The following is a 17,998-nucleotide window of genomic DNA, read 5'->3' as shown; positions in this document are numbered from 1 at the left end:
AGATGAGTACACAAGGAAGACAGCCCACTTGTCCCAGCCAATGACACTTTAGCTGAACCTCAAACATTTGAATAAGCATAGCTAAGATCAGCTGAGTTCACTGACACTAATCCACCCATAACCAGAAAAGCCACCCAGACAACCTCATGAGCTGTAATAGATGCTTACTTATTTAAATTACTGACTTTTGTGATTGCTTGTTACAGAGCAATAGCCAACTGTTACAGTGTCATAACTTAATGCTCTTCAAACTTTTGATTCCAGACCATACACATTATGATAATTTCAGGCTTGCAACTCCCTAAGCTGTACTTTGTCCACAGTTGTTGCTGAGTTTCTGGGCATTGCTGAAGAAGTAATGAGATCAAGCTACATCAACTTAATACGCACCACCAACCCTCACCAGGGTCCTGTGTGCTATATGGCAGACCTTCGCCTTATTTCTTGTGGATCATTCTATTCCAGCCAGGGGCAACTCCAAAGCTTTTCCATACTGTTGTTTTTCAGTGCTACCTCTACATTTCTCAGCAGAGAGCAGCCACCTAACCAACTTCTTAGATCAGATAGAATCTATCTGTGTTATACTACAAAAATGACCACTATTTCTTTCTCCTCTAATCAAGAGGTAGAGTCTATTTCTCTACCCCTTGAATATTGGTTCACTTTGTGACCTGCTACGGCCAATGGGAGACTAGCAGAGGCTGGAAAAGGGCTGCTCTTTAAACTCAGGGAGTACCATATGAACAAGCCTGCTCAGGCTTCAGGATAATGTGAAACAATTTGCCAAATGACAGATGTGTGCATAAGGTCATCCCACATCTAACTTCCAGTCAACCTATCAGCTGATCACAGGTGCATAAGCAAGACACAGAGATTAGCCAAGCCAGCTTAGACCAACCAACCCAGTGAAACACGATCTCAATAAATGGTGGTTGTCTTAAGCTACTAAAATTTGAGGTCATTTGTTATGCAGCATAAGCTGACTGATACACCATCTATCAAGAATTCTTCCTGTCTATCCTGAAACTTCTATTCACTCATCATTCTTCTTGGCTCAGACAGAACATATCTCTTCCTTCCTTATCCAGCTGAATTTCACCCTTTCTGTTGATTCAGATCTTCCTTATAGCCTTGTTTTACCATGTATTCTCTTTTGCATTTTCCTTGTTTTTCTTTATTAGTTCCTACCAACATGCTACTGTCCTCCAGAACAACCATTTTATGTCTTAAATTATGTCTCACATTTTTCTAACCATGTTTCTACCCTCATCATCCAATCACCCCTGGTTTAACTATAATTTTGTAGTCTTCACTTCTCTGGACTTGTCTATAGCATCTTCTCAAAACTAATTCTTCTTAGAACATAGATCTCTCTTTTTTCTTTTTTCCCATTCATTCTGCCTTCTAAGTATTCTTATTCTGTTTCTCTGTCCCTCCTTCTTCTTCTCCACCTGACATAGATTTGGTAACTGCATATTTCTGCCCAGATGTATCAGCAACAGCTTATCCTCAGTGATATACGGACCAAAATCACCTTCCTTACCAAAAGCAGCTCTTCCTCCTAACTCCTCTACTTCTCTCAATGGTACCATCTGTCTCTGGGATCTGTCCTTGAAGTCTGAGTTACCAAAAAGCCCCTTTCTGCCTAAGGCCCATATCCAAGCTGCCAACTTGCCAACTTATTTCTTTTCTTTTCTTTTCTTTTTTTTTTTTTTTTTTTTTGAGATAGAGTCTTGCTCTTTCACCCAGGCCGGACAGCAGTGGCGCTCTCTCAGCTCACTGCAAGCTCCACCTCCCAGGTTCACACCATTCTCCTGCCTCAGCCTCCCGAGTAGCTGGGACTACAGGGGCCCGCCACCACGCCCGGCTAATTTTTTGTATTTTTAGTAGAGATGGGGTTTCACCATGTTAGCCAGGATGGTCTCGATCTCCTGACCTCTTGATCTGCCCACTTCGGCCTCCCAAAGTGCTGGGATTACAGGCATGAGCCACCGCACCCGGCCTCAACCTGCCAACTTAATTATATTCTTCCTTCCTTTTGACAATTTCCAACTTAATCTAGATTTCCTTGCCCCTATCATTCATTAAACAGCCCTTTACTTCCTGAGAAAATAGACTACTAGATCTTAACTAGGCATGGTTCCAGGGACATACTGATGATATGTGGTCTCACCTGCAATAACCTCTTTCTCTGGTTGTTAATACTTTATTAACACAATGTGATAGGTGTGTTACAACAGAAGCATGAGTATCATAATTCTTACCTTGCCCTTAGCATGCCCACTTTCAATGAATTCTTCTGCCAAGACTATAATTTTCTTAAAATACTCCTTTGACTCATTTCCCATGATCTTCTCAGGATGAGCCCAGAATTCTTTCCAGAACAAGAAAAATGAACTCCTTGCCACTCCCTATCAGCATTCTCCCTGCCTGCTTTCCCTCCAGTATGGAACGGGCACCATCCAATCAATGGATGTCTGGCCAATTAGTATGGAAACCAATTAAAATAACCAGCACAGTTATTTCCCTACATACAGGTTGAATATGGGACACGTGATTCTTTATGATGCCACCTCTTAATGATCTTTTGTTTCATCTACAGGTAACCACATGGATTTGGCCTTCAAGTGCTCATTTGATAATTTTACAAACAAATAATCATGTTTCTACTTATGGGGGAAAATTATCAGTATGAGAATTTAGAAATGTCCAGTAGGAATAACTATGTTGGTTCATGAGCCCATGGCCTGTCCAGATAATTACCTATGGGAGGGTCTGGAAGAGAGTGGGGATGAATTAGTTAACATCACTGTGTAAAAGGTTCTTTCCCATAAAGAACTTCGAATTTATATATTTCCTAAAGCTATAGATACTGTACCCTGTGTAATTAAGGTGCGTGCAGAAGATAAGGAACCTAACAGCTCTCTCTCACCTTTCTTGGCTTCCACACCAGAGGCCAGGGCAGCCGTGGTGGTTGGTCTGAGCTCAGAGCTACTCTGAGGGGTCACATTTGCTTTGGCAGTGTTGGCCTTTCCTTTCTTGTCATTTTTGGAAGTGTCACTGGGCACGTCGGCTATGTCACTCTGGAACAGAAACATTTACATTGACCCAAATGAATGTCACTCAAGGTCAAATATCTTGTACATTCTTTATTTTACTGAATCCAGTAAAATTCTACCATACTCTTCCTAGACTTCTACTCTCTTAAAGGCAAAGGATCCAGCCAAGGAAAGAAGATCTAACTTCTTAACAAGCAGAGAATACTTTCTCTTTTTCTAGCTATCGGAGAGATGCTACATCCATTCCAAACTGAGGAGTCTGGTAAAGAGAACATTTAAAAACAAAGAAACAACCCACGTGTGCACTGGAATGGGAGAAGGTTGGGATGTAAGGCTGGCAAACAGTGAAAAATCAATAATAAATGCCATTTTGGCTGGGCATGGTGGCTCACGCCAGTAATTTCAATGCTTGGGCAGGTCAAAGTGGGAGGATTGCTTGAGGCCAAGAGTTTGACACCAACTTAGGCAACAGAGTGAGACCCTGTCTTGATAAAAAAAAAGTAAAAAATTAGCCAGGCACAGTGGCATGCATCTGTAGTCCCAACTGCTCGGGAGGCTGAGGTGGAGGGAGGGCTTGAGCCCAGGAGTTTGTTTATAGTCAGCTATGATCACACTACTGACTCCAGCCTGGGTAACAGAGCGAGATCCTATCTGTTAAAAAATAAATAATTAAAAATAAAGAGCAGTTATCATTAATTCACTGAACTGGGTTAACTGGTATTTCAGTGTATCACAGAAACATCCTGTACAGTACAGTTTGAATATCCCTTATCTGAAATGCTTGAGACCAGAAATGTTTTGGATATCAGATTTTGGAACATTTACATATACATAATGAGGTGTCTTGGGGATGGGACCCAAGTCTAAACAGAAAATTCATTTATGTTTTATATACATCTTATACAAAGCCTGAAGGTAATTTTATACAATATTTTTAGTAATTTTGTTCATGAATAAAAATTTATGTACAGTGAACCTTCAAAAAGCAAAAGTATGACTATCCCATGTCAGCACTCAAAAAGTTTTGAATTTTGGAACATTTCGTATGTTGCATTTTTCTGATTAGAAATGCTCCACCTACATTTTAAACTTTCCCAAAAGCATAACAAATGTTTTGCATTTTCTTTCTAATGGGGAAGGGGTCCCCAGATGTGAGTTAAGCCACTGATGATGAAGTGGATTTTTCTGATGGCAGTCACATTTTATTAAACATGCCACACTTTTGTAGAAAGTTAACTATTGTTGAATTGATGAGCTCAGTTTTAAAAACCCTCCTTAAATTTGCTAATTCATTACTTTGTCTTGCTTTTGTAAACACTGTTTGATAATTAAACTCCCACAACTTGGCCATCTTTAATCAACCATTTCTACTTACAGTCTCAATGCCCATAGCTCTCATTTGGTCTGCTCTCTTTTCTGTAATTGAGAGAAATTTCTTTGGATCTGATAAAGCATCCACAATATCTAGGGAAAAAAAAAAACCAATGAGCTGTTAATTCTGTTTTACTGAAAATATTCAAGAAAACTCTGCTTAATAAACTACAATCCTGGATACCTGTTGTGCTTTCTGTTAACAATCTTTTCCTAGGACATAAGACACACTGAGCAAGGCACAGCTAGTTGCAGAAAACAAGAAAGGAGTAAAAGCAAGGTCCAAAGACCAGATGATTTTTTTTATTTAGTTTTTCCTGATACGACGCTTTTCCTGATATGAAGGAGGCAAAGTGTCAGGACAAACTGAGTGAAGTGTGTGGGTTCTAGACTGTTTGTTCACTTGTGTGTGACTTTCAGCAAGCTGATTAATGTCCCCAGCCTCAGTTTCTTTATCTGGAAATTAGGGTGGATACCACCTGCCCTGCAGAATAATCATGATAATTCAATGAGATGACGAACATAAAAAGTACCTGAAGCATATAGGTCTTATTTTTCAATACAAAAGGATAATACATATTCAAAGCCAATTTTGGTTCCATGGTAGACAAAATGAAATCTTTCTCTAGTGTTTTCTCAGGTATAACTTGAACGTAAAAGATAGTAGAATTTCATATTTTATATTAATGTCATTTGAAGATTTCCAAGTACTTTCAGAGTTTCATATAATTGTGTACAACTTACTCATACTATAGAAGGCAAAATTATTTTTGTTAACTTGAAACCATCCATAATTTATACATTTTAAATACTGTGTAAGTTTATAAAGTTTTCCCCAACAGAATCGCCTTCCTAATTACAATCTTAGGATAATTCTTAAGATAACATTCTCAGTACATGGGGCACGTAAGATAACATTCTCAGTACACGGGGCACATAATTCTCTCGGTTTCAATTTTTTTCCTTTTCCTTTTTATAAAAGAAAATAACATTTGCACATGGTTGGCCGGACGCAGTAGCTCACGCCGGTAATCCCAGTACTTTGGGAACACGAGAAGGGTGGATCACCTGAGGTCATGAGTTCAAGACCAGCCTAGGCAACATGGTGAAACCCCATCTTTACTAAAAATACAAAAATTAGCTGGGCTTGGTAGCGCAGGCCTGCAATCTCAGCTACTTGGGAAGCTGAGGCAGGAGAATCACTTGAACCCAGGAGGCGGAGGTTGCAGTGAGCAGAGATTGTGCCATTGCACTCCAGGCTGGGTGACAGAGTGAGACTCCGTCTCAGAAAAAAAAATAAATAAACAAACAAATAAAATAAAATAACATCTGCACATGGTAAACATTCAAATATATAAAATGAAAAGTGAAAACTTTCTCTCCTGCCAATCCTACGCCCAGAAGGTAACTATTATTATCCATTTCTTGTATCCTTTCAGATATTTTTTAAAACTCCAAATGGGTTCGTAGTTTTCTGCGCCATTTTTTAATGTCAAATATCTTGGGAAACATTCTCATATTGGCAATATAGCTCTAATACGTTAATTATAAGGGTTGCTTAAACTTTCCATTCTCTGAATGGTGATAATTTCTTTAACCAGTTCTTATTGGTAGACAGCTTGTCCTTCCAGTTCTTTGCTATTAAAGTATTGTAGTGAATGTCTTTGAACATTCATTGTAGTGAATGTCTTTGAACATTCATTGTAGTGAATGTCTTTGAACATTTCATAGCATACCTCCACATATATTTATAGAATAGACTCTTAGAAGTTAGAATGATGGGTAAGAGTATTTGTCCTATGGGAGTTATTGTCAAATTGCACTCCACCAAAATTGCATCAATTTATTTTCCCACCAGTGGCATTTGAGAAGGTCTGTTTTTATCACCCATGATCCCTAAGAACTCTTTGCCTCTCAACAACAGCTGTGGAAAAATTAGTTCTTAAATCTTGCTCAGGAAAAAAAAATCACAGACAATTATTTTTGGCAAGTTAATATTCTAGGAATTTATTTATACATTTTAAACTCTGTTATAAAACATTTCAAGTATACACAAAAGTGGAGAGAACAGTACAATAACCCCTCATATATTTATGATGACAACACAACAATTATAAACATTTGTTTGCCACATTTCCTTTATATTCCTTTCATTTTTTCTCTTTCCTCTCTATTGAAATATTTTAAGGTGAATTCTATATATCAGAACATTTAATTCCTGATAACTTGTCTCTGCAGCTCTAAATTTAATTTGGAGCCAACCATCCCAATGCTATATCCAACAAAATTGCTGTAATTCTTTACTATGATATAATACACAGTCCATCTTAATATTTCCCCTATTTATAGTTACATTGTTTGAATCAAGGTACCAGATTTCACACTATGTCTCTGATAATTATGTTTCTTAAGTCAATTTTAGTCTAAATCAATCCCTCTTGACATCTTTCTTTAAGGATACTTCTAGGAGGTGCTGTGACTTTATATGCATCACATTGAGGAACATAGAGGCTGGTTGTCCCACTTGTGACGCTAAGTTCCTCAAGTAGGCTCAGGAGATGGCAGCTCGCAGGAGGTGGCAACTTGATCTCTGCATTCATACTGCTGCTATCTCTCTTCACAACAATTCGGTGATTCTCATGGCAATACTTTGGCTCCCAACATTACTTTCAGTGGTGCTGATGATGCTGACATCTCTCTTCAGTCAGTAGTGTCTGGAGGAGACACAGGGTCTACCTCCATCGCTTAGAGAGGAAATGCAATGTTCAGAAGACTCCTCTGATGCCAATTCATGTCCTTTCTACTCAGCATCCTTCTTCCCTGTGGTCACTGGTCAACCATGAGGTGATGCTGTGTTAGGAGAACCACATGGCTTTCTCATCATCATCAGGATGCCATGAAGTGGGCATGATTAAGGTCCTTCAGCACATGAAGACACAATTTTACCAACCTAGACTTTTAGCACAACTCTTTGTGCCTGACTCCCAAATGCCTCTTTTTGCCACTTGTCCACACCATTATGAGGCAGAGTGAGGTTTAACTTGTATCCATTAAACTTTTCTGCCCTTCTATGGAGGAGATATACTTGGTCTATGCTTCTCTGTACATTCCCACGTCAGATATGTTTTGCCAAGTATCCAATCCCAATGGCACATTTCAGTGATAACACACAGCACTGAGTGGTTAGGAAACAAATACTCGCTAATTTTTAATGACATATAATCAGTCTGGGGGCCTGAAGAGAGTATATGGCATTTTTGAGGAGTAACTGGTAGTCTTTTCCATAGGAATAACAGATAATACTTTAATTACTTAAAACAAGTTACAGAATCAATAAAGCAAGACATTAAAGAATCAATAAAGCAAGACATTAAATGATCCTTCTATCCTAACCAAGCATTTTTGTATATTTTTGTGTCATTTTTGTACATGAATATATATTTTCCATGGTTTATTACAAGTTATATAACCTGCATTTTCATTGATGCATATATTATATCTGCATAGTTCTGAAAATTATTTTTAGTAAATGGGTAATGTCACATTGATTTTCTATATCAAACTATTCCCCACTGGTAGATACTTAGACGGGCTTTCAACTTTTCTATAAAAAGATGAATTTAGGAATATCTTAGTGCAAAAAATGATTTCTTTGTCATTTTATCAGAAAGTTAATGGTTTAGTTAAATAATATAGCACTTTATATAACTCATATGCCTGATAGGCATTCCTAACAAAATTCATTCTTAATAAGCTTTAAAATAGTTGTTGAAGAATGACGAATGGAAGGAATACTAAGAAAATAAAGCAGAGGCCGGTCATGGTAGTGCATGCCTATAATCCCAGTACTTTGGGAGGCTGAGGTGGGTGGATCATTTGAGGTCAGGAATTTGAGATTAGCCTGGTCAACATGGTGAAATCCTATCTTTACTAAAAATACACACACACACACACACACACACACACACACAAATTAGCCACGTGTGGTGGTGCACACCTGTAATCTCAGCTACTCGGGAGGCTGAGGCAGGAGAATTGCTTGAATCTGGGAAGTGGAGGTTGCAGTAAGCTGAGATCATGCCACTGCACTGCAGCCTGGGCAACAGAGCAAGACTCTGTCTCATAAAGAATAAAAAATAAAAATTAAAAGCAGAATTAAGAGAGTGGAGTAGGTTGAATAGTGTCCACCACAACTCCTGTCTACCTAGAACTTCAGAACGTGATGTTATTTATAAATAGGGTCTTTGCTTAGGTTTTAGAAGAGGACTGAAATGAGATAATACTAGATCAGGGTGGGCCCTAAATCCAGTTACTAGTGTCGCTATAAGAAGGGAGAGAACATGGAGTCACAGGGAAGAAGGCCATGTGACAACAGAGGCAGAGACTGGAGTGGTGCATCTTCAAGCCAAGGAATGCCAAGGACTGTCTGGAGCCACCAGAAGCCAGAAAGAGACAAGGAAGGATTCTTCCTGAGAGCCTTCAGAGGGGGATGGCCCTGCCCACCACTTAGTCTCAGGCTTCTAGCCTCCATAAATCTCTGCTGTTTTAAACCACCCAGTTTGTGGTTATTTGTTACAGTAGTGCTAGAAAACTAGAGCAGAGGGAGAACAAGACAACTGTACATTTGATTGCCAACAGTAATTGAGGGGAAAAAATTCACTCCTTAAATTCGTGGGTATGCATCTTCCATAAAAAGTCATGTGCTTAGGTGTACAAGGCAGGCTTTATCATTAAGACTATGGAGCGTCCAGCAGCCCCTGGAGACCTCCTGCTAGAATACCAGTGGTTTTCCTCCTGTTTATGCAGCAATGTCTTGGTCTCAGCTTCTAGGGTTGATTCTACACAATCCTGACCTAGCTGAATCCACATATTGTCTTGCTTGTCACAGGCAAGCTATCTGAGATGCTCTTATCAGTCATCTGCTATCGGATTATGTAGATGTCACCTAAATGATACAATAAAATCAGAGCTTACTGAAGATTTATCCATTAGCTGGATAAATATCATTACTTAAATCTATCTTGAATTACCAATATTAACAAATCCAGACACTATTAGGGACATATGATGCCAGATCCTAACATCCTGCCTTATTTGGTCTTATTTTTTGAAACGTCTTATTTGAGATGTTTTATTTGCAGTTAGAGGCTGCCTTTACCTTTAAGAAATTACAATATACAATAATAATGCAATATAATGTTCTTGAACAAAATGCAACAAAAATATGAAAAGTGTAAAGTAAGGTTTGTTCAAATTAAATCAGATCAGACAAAAAAGAGATTACAAAAGGACTAAATGCCTTGAGCAAGGCTAAAGTTAGCAGGCTATTTGAAATGGATGCTTCATTCCTAGCAATTTCAAATAACAAACTAGATACTTCTAGGACAAGCATGTCCAACCCGTGGCCCACAGGCCACATGTGGCCCAGTATGGCTTTGAATGTCGCCCAACACGAATTTGTAAACTTTCCTAAAACATTATGAGAATTATGCACAAACTTTTTATTTTTATTTTTTTAATTTTACTTATTTTTTTTTTGTAGCTCATCAGCTATCGTTAGTGTCAGTATATTTTATGTGTGGCTCAAGACAATTCTTATTCTTCCAATGTGGCCCAAGGAAGCCAAAAGATTGGATACCCCTTTCTAGGATGTCTAATTGGGTCATGTGGTGGCAGGTGTTCGTTCTGTAGCTGGAGTTATAGATCAATGCAGAAGAATGGCATTTGAATACCAGGGACAGTTCTGACAAAAATTCTCTGCCGAAGGGCAAAGGGCTCAGCATTAGGGAGCCAAGGCCTGCCTTGGCATCTTTAAGATAATTTTTCATTGTAATTTGGTTTCTCCACTGGCCAGAGGCATATACATGTGAGACATATGGCTAGGTAGATACGAAGAGTGCTGCATATCAAAAAAGGAAATTGATTTTTAATAGCCACATTTAAAATAATCTGTAATCAGAGAATGAAAAGCTCTACCTCAAATATCTCATACTTACCTACTTGTGTAACTGTACTTGAAAAATGGTATTTATTTTTTCCTTGCCTCAACCCAGAAAAATAACGTGAGGAAGTGGTTTAATAAATATGGTATATTCTTGGCCAAAGTTTTGCATATTCAAGTAAATCCAGTATCTTTCTTTGGTGTCAATATGACATTTCACTGGGCTTCCTTCCTTTTATTGGGGAATACTGTGGCTGCCTATTTCCCATTTAGTTTAGGGTTCCACAGGAAAAATCACTGCGGCAAGAATTCGTTTTCAGTGCTGATCAGCATCCACTGGCAGGTGAGTAGGCCTTGCTAGGGGGGCGCCACATTGTACATCTAACAGATGTACAGATGGATGCATGCAAACTCCTGCCTCTGCAGAACCCACGTGGGTGGCCTAAAACACCCTAGATTCTTGGAGGCCACAGCAGGGGCTATGGAACCTCTCTTTTTAAAAGAAATCAGTCTGCTTTTTCTGATTTCGTTCTTTCATTAAGACTTAACTTAAAGCTCTACTTATGTGTATTTTTAAAAACACCATCTATTTCTGGGCATAATGCCATTTCCATGAAGCTGGTCTCTCCTAGTAAAGACTTTCCATGTAGGCCCTGCTTTTCCCCTCCCTTCCTCCCTCCCATGCTTCCTGACTTTCATAGTGTTGAAAGCATCAATTTAGGTGTCTCTAAGAATGGAAATGAAGATAGCAATTCCTTAGTACAGACTTCCAGATGCTTATTGACTTTTCAGGAGAACTCGGTTGATTTTTATTTGTTTAACCAATGCTTTTCAAATCATTGAGTGCCTCAGTGGTGAGCACGGCCCATGGCACCTACACTCCCTCTCCCCACCCCTATGTGCTCACTCCTGGCCCAGGTTTCCTCCCGTTCCCCTCTACTATTCCTAACTTACCAAGAGGTACAGGCAGAAGAAAAATCTTTTTCCCCTATCAGCTGCAATATGGTGCTGATAAAGAAAGGTAAATCCCAAATCTATTATTTTGTCTTAGTCCTTTGGGTTCCTACCAAAAGATTAAGCATTTCTCAAACTGCATTTCCTAGAATGGTAGAAAATACAGTAGGTGCTTGGGCAACAAGTTCCTGTGGTCAAATAAGATTGGGAAATGCTCATGTTCTCCCCCTCCCCTTGGGCATTCACCATACATCCCAGGAGCCATGCAATAGATAAGCCTGTTTAAATTTGCTCAGTCTAGCAATTTCCAATGTATTTTACCACAATCCATCCTGCTCCCTTCCCCTCCAGTGCTTTTCTTCTTGAAGTCTGACTAATATTTTCTGTAGTACAGAAAAGGCCACAAGAAAGATATCATTGTGAATATGCAACTGGGTTTTTCAACAAATATTTAATAGAATATGACATTTTAGCACCCTTAAGGAAGAGGACAGATGGAACAAGTTTAAATTGCATCAGGAAGTCCTGAGATTATTTCCCAGGAATGGCATCTTAATTAAGAACATTCTTCCTTTGAAAATATCTGATATAAGAAACAGCCAACTATCTTTGTAAAAATGGTTGGAAAGCAACCCTATGAAAACCCTGGGCAGAGACCCAGGATGTATTTTTAATCATAGCGAAGGTGGAAAGGGGAAATGTACAAAGAAATAGAGGGTCACTTCATCTTCCCTGATGTAAAATAGTTGTAGAAGAGGAGGCAAAATTTATGGTTGCAGAACTAATGATCAGCACTACCCTAGGAACAAAGCGCCGGGAGGCTTATGAAACACAGCTGGGAGTGACATTTCGATACAATGCTGAGGCTCCATAGATTCCGGAAGCAAAGCATCAACTCTCTTATTTGCTCCCCTCCCTATCACTCAGTAATAATAAAATAAACACAAGTGATAAAACCCACCCAAAGCAACAGTGGGTGAAAAAGAAATAATGACACTCGTTTCATTGCCATTAGCCCTGGAACTGCTTCCTGTCTCCAACAGCAGTGTCTAACAATGATAAAGCCTTGCAATAGGCAAATGCCATCTACGGTGGCGTTGGCACCTACAGATAAAGCAGCAAAGATAATCCCAGCACTCGGAGTCTCATTGGATTTGACAAAGGAAGAATGCTCCTAGCACCCAATCTAGTATTTCTATTTGTGTATGACAGAGGGAGTAAAAGACAGGGTTGTTTTTCTTTACGTTTTGTAGCAAAGTAATATTGAAAAAATTAAGCCAAGTTTTCATGATTCATTCCTAATTATCTGTCCTCAATGTTACTTTTTTTTTTTTTTTTTTCTGATAGGAGACTGTATTATTGGACATTTTGCATCTGGGCTGCTTAGAAACAGCCAGGAAGGGTTCAGAACTCATGGTAGCCATCACTGCTCTGTTATTTCTTCGTGTCTTTTGGGAGTTATTTTTGTTGTTGTTGTTGTTGTTGTTTTTGGAGACAGAGTCTTGCTCTGTCACCCAGGCTGGAGTGCGGTGGCATGAATTCAGCTCACTTCAACCTCCGCCTCCCAGGTACAATCAATTCTTGTGCCTCAGCCTCCAGAGTAGCTGGGATTACAGGTGTGTGCTACCATGCCCGGTTAATTTTTGTATTTTTAGTAGAGACAGTGTTTTGCCATGTTGGCCAGGCTGGTCTTGAACTCCTGGCCTCATGTGATCCACGCGCCTCGGCCTCCCAAAGTGCTGGGATTACAGACACGAGCCACCGCGCCTGGCCAGTTTTGAAAGTTTCTATGCTATAGGAATGAGAAGGAGACGGAGTTGCACTCAAATTCCTGCCTCTGTTTCCTGAGGGGCCAAGGAAGAAAATTGCAGTGTTTATCCATAACTAAATTATGGCTGACATAAAATGTAATCCTATACAGCTAATAAAAATATAAAAATATTTCATGACATGGAAACATATTCTAAAAAAAAATTAGAATTCCAAATTAGCAGTATAGTAAGATTTAATTTTATTAAAAATAAAACAGAAAAGGCCAGGCACAGTGGCCCATGCCTGTAATCCCAGCACTTTGGGAGGCCGAGGTGAGTGGATGACCTGAGGTCAGAAGTTCAAGATCAGCCTGGCCAACATGGCGAAACCCTGTCTCTACTAAAAATACAAAATTAGCTGGGCATAGTGGTACATGCCTGTAGTTCCAGCTATCGGGAGGCTGAGACAGGAGAATCGCCTGAACCTGGGAGATGGAGGTTGCAGTGAGCCGAGATTGTGCCACTGTGCTCCAGCCTGGGTGACAAGAGTAAAACTCCATCTCAAATAAATAAAAAAAAAACAGGAAAAAATGAGATTGGAAGTAAACAATAGCTGTCTCTGGGCAGTAGATTTGTGAGTGACCCTTATTCGATCCTCTGTGTTCTCAGAATTGCTCTCTGATACATATTTTAGCTACTTAACTTTTTATAGAATATACCTGCTATGCATATTTGTGGAACAAAGTAATGAAAATCCTCACTATCTTTCTTTAGCTAAATATAAATCTAATGATGTATATTGATGAGTTTCTTTTTTTTTCTAGAAAATGCTGAGTGTGATGGTGCTGAGCTTCATTTTGAACTTGTTCCTGTGGAATGAATAGGGAATATCAATAGTCCAGGGAACACAGACTCTATAGATTTCCTACCTCACTGGTTCAGCACGTAAACACACTGAGATATGAATGTGGGAGGTTGGCTAAACAGAGAAAATATAAATATATTTTGAATAAGTCAAGAAGCTATAAAGAAGATCAGAGATTTGGAAAAAGACAGTTCACATATTCTTCTTCTGTTATCTACAGGGAAGACCCTGACACCTCATAATGTCTGTCCCTGGTTTCTTCACATATAAAATAAATGACCAGAGAATTTTGAATAAATTGTATTTGAATGTCAAATCTGGTTACGGCATCGACTGCAGAATCTCATCAATGGTACACAGAAATTTCAAATGCTTCTGATAAAAAGTAAGCAGCCACAATGACATGTTAGGAAAGAATACTGGCAGGACTAATATTAAAGAGATTAATTTGGCTCAATACTTAAATACAACACGGGTAATGAGCTACATTGTAAATACAGATGTTTCTGCAGCACAGATCTCCCTATGCTTACATCCATTTTGAACAACTTCATGCTTTTGGATCTCTTTACATAAAGCTCTTGGCATAAAGTAGAAGCTAAACAAATGATTTCTTTCCCTTTTCTATTCGAGTGGCTTAGTTCCCAAGAATGAATTAGAGTTTCAGTGGGAAGTTAACCCATGCAGATGCAAAACTTCTAAATCTTCCATCATATGGGTTTACACAACTATTTCTAAAATGTATGAGGTATTCCACAGTTCCTGCTTTCTAAGCTCACGTATGTGGAGTATGATTTAACTCATCAGCTGATGCCCCATGGCCACCACCGTGCTGTGTTGCAGGGAGGTTTCTGAGGTTTGCCACGGGCTGCTGCTCCTAAACCCACCACTTGTCTCCAGTGCCCCTTTCTGATCCTCTTACCCAGCCTCACAGTATCCCTTTTCAGGCTTTTTATGGGTTGTTACCTCTATTACTGTATGTTGTAGCTTCTAATGTGCTTCCTTTTTTTAATGAAAGACAAAGGAGAAGGAGGAAGGAGACTGGACTATGAATTTTGGGATGGAAAAATCCTCATGGCTTATTTTAATTTTTGACTCTCATATTAGACTGGTAAAGTTGTGGTTTAGTTGCAGAAAATCTGCCCTCCACAGAAGCATGCACTACTAAAAACAAACAGCAAAATTATCCCATATTCCCCAGACAAAATAGTGATGTGTTCCAGTAAAGTATAGAAATTATATCTGTGTCTACAGACACCCCCCCTCCACCCCCATGCTCTCATACATTTCTGAGCCTTGCTATGTCATGTACTCTAATGATAAGCACCTCACAATAATGCTATGAGGGAGGTAGTTACTATTATCTTCACTTTGCAGGTGAGGAAATGAGGGGTTTGAGAGGTTATATCCTCTTCCCAAGGTCACCCAGTCAGCAGTGGAGAGTGAAGATTTGAACCCTTGGCTAATCGGATGCCATCATCCTGCTGTACTATTTCCTTATGATTCAACAGGCTGACAATATAGAGGATCTTTGCTTTCTTTTAATGTTATTGACTTAGATGGAGGCCATAAAAAGTTAACATGTTTGCATGTAAGCAAAATCCTATGACTTAATCTAGCTTTGGATTCCTCCCATTGATTACCTTAAAGCATGTGGACTGATGACTGGGATTTTTTATGAAATTGAACTTTCTTGTGGATTTGGAAGAAAATTCAGGCATGTTGATAGCTGAGTTCAATTTAAATCTTTTAGCGATACTATTGATAAGATATCTATGGTTTCACCTTATTTATGTTTTTTTCCCCTAGTCTGATTGTCAACATAAATATACCCTTCACAAAATGTGTTTGTAAAGATTGATAAACAACATAAAATTATAGTATTTTAAAATAAGAAAGGACTTTAAAGATCATCTCGTTTTGCACTTTCTTACTATGAAACCTGAGGTTATGATGTATTCTTGATGTATTCAAGGTAATCAGGGTTGGCAGCATTAGCAGGAATAGACAGTATTATTATTGTTTTTTAAAGCATGGGTGAGATGTTTTATAATCTTATAATCTAGGACCTCATCTATATCATATTCTGTACCCAAATGTTTATCTTACCTCCAAATCCATCAGGCACATATGTTTTAAGAACAATATTGCAGAAAATTGTTGGCAGTGATAATGGTTTATTTCCCTCATTTCGAAGGGAAATGTGTCGATATCCTGCTTGGAGGCCATCAAGCGGGAGGATCCTCTGGCCAATCAGCTTGTTGTTATCATCATACACAGCTATTCTCAAGACAGCCAGGTCCGGCAGGATCACCTGCAAACAGAGAACAGGACTTTCACTGATTTTTTCAATGCAGCGCCCAAGAACCATGACTCTAAGGAGTGTGGACCAAATCCATGCTGTTCTTAAACGTTCCCTGATGTTGAAAGTAAGTCCATGATCCATCTGCATTCCCCAAAATGTACTGCATGAGCTACAGTGCCCAAGACACTGAGAAAAGCAATTGGAACATGTTTCCTGGAAATTATCTCATGAAAAATGTTAGATGAAATGAATGTTAAAGATTACTACTTCAACCCTTGTGATTGATCCTTGTCCCCACCCATATAATGGATGAGAAATAAAGCCACTTTCCTTGATCTTAGAGATATCAGTGACAGAGTGGGGCCTGGGAATTGGGGATCTAATCCTGTGATCTAATATCTGGCATGCTCCTGACATCTACATTTGTTTGTTTTTAAGAATATGAAAGGTATCTCTGAATAAATGCTTCATACATAAGAGATAACTTTTATATATAAATTTGGGTCCTCCTTGTTTCTTGTACTGCTCAGTTTCCAGCAAATGTTGGGATGTTAAACAGAGTAAGATGCGGTAGCTAGAAACATTAACATATTTTGATTCTAAGACACCTACTCCTGCCATCCCCAAACTGAATAAATGAACATAAAATCTGAGTTCAGATGGCATAAACTTGATTCAGTTACAAAATAGCAACATTACAAAAAGGGTATCCAATGTGTTTAATCAGGAATGCCTTTTTATTGGATAAAAGCAACCAGGACATCTTGTTTGATCTGAGTGCTGTGTTTAAAGCTAGACAATGGACTGGTTGCCTATTTACATCTGGAGGCTATAATTTAATTCCAGCTTAATGAAGATGAAGAGGAGAAACCACAGTAAATAAGCCAATTTCCCTCTCTCTTGCGCCTTATGCAGTGAATAGAGGCTTGGGCTTTGCCATTCTTGTCATGTGAGATTAGTGAAAAATACAACAATGACAAGAAAGAAAACAAAGTTTTTAAAGCACTTGCTAGCAGTGAAAAAAACGATTTAACTTCTGAAGAACAGAGAAGGACTCAGAATTCGCATCTTGTTTCTAGTGCCAGAACTATTACATATAAACACTAAGTTGGGTATTTTCTCATTCATCCAAAACAAAGAACGCCTGAGTCAACTTTCTCAGCTTCTAGAAATGTGAGTAGGGATTATTCACTATGCCAAAGAACACTAGCCATACTGGTAACGGATCCAACTATAACAAATTGGAAATACCAGGGAAGGAAAAAAACAAATCACAGCTGTGTATATAATTTATACCATATCCTGACAGGGGCAGAGAAGAAGACAATGGGATGCGAAGGTTGCGTGGATAATGGGATTCACATCCCAGGGTAAACTTAAATGTCAAAATGGCCTGTTTCATGAAACCTACATTGATCTCCCTTCATTTGGTTTCTGTAAGCCAGTTACTCTACTCTGAAATGGATAATCCCTATTTTGTTAAGGCAAGAAGCCGATTATCTGTGTTGCATGATGTACAAATGGAGCAGAACAAGCTGGAAAACTTGTACCTAAAGAAGCAGCAAGAAATCATTTTGGTCAGGATAACAGAGTAAGTAAGAAAGGAAAGTGAACATTCTTGGAGACAGCACTGCAGGTGTGCAGATTTTCCACTGCATCTTCAATAGACAAAAAATAAACCAAGGGAAAAGGTGAGTAAGAGATTAACAACTAAACGTTAGAGAGAATGGCTGTGATTGTTTTTAGGATCCA

The 17,998-nt window shown here is 38.9% G+C and overlaps 1 protein-coding gene across 10 annotated transcripts in view; it reads right to left on the bottom strand.

The window, feature by feature from the left end:
* Nucleotides 1-17,998, bottom strand: part of PLCB4 (phospholipase C beta 4) — a 414,850-nt gene that overhangs the window by 40,257 nt on the left and 356,595 nt on the right. For all 10 annotated transcript variants that reach the window (XM_063659442.1, XM_063659443.1, XM_054467181.2 and 7 more), the window contains 3 exons: nucleotides 16,051-16,255; nucleotides 4,435-4,523; nucleotides 2,933-3,083 (listed from right to left, as the gene is read on the bottom strand). In XM_063659442.1, the coding sequence (XP_063515512.1) occupies nucleotides 2,933-3,083; nucleotides 4,435-4,523; nucleotides 16,051-16,255 (445 nt within the window). The remainder of the gene's footprint in view (nucleotides 1-2,932; nucleotides 3,084-4,434; nucleotides 4,524-16,050; nucleotides 16,256-17,998) is intronic.

Source organism: Pongo pygmaeus, chromosome 21 (genome assembly GCF_028885625.2).
Source record: "Pongo pygmaeus isolate AG05252 chromosome 21, NHGRI_mPonPyg2-v2.0_pri, whole genome shotgun sequence".
NCBI lineage: Eukaryota > Metazoa > Chordata > Mammalia > Primates > Hominidae > Pongo > Pongo pygmaeus.
This window is presented reverse-complemented; position numbering and strand designations above follow the sequence as displayed.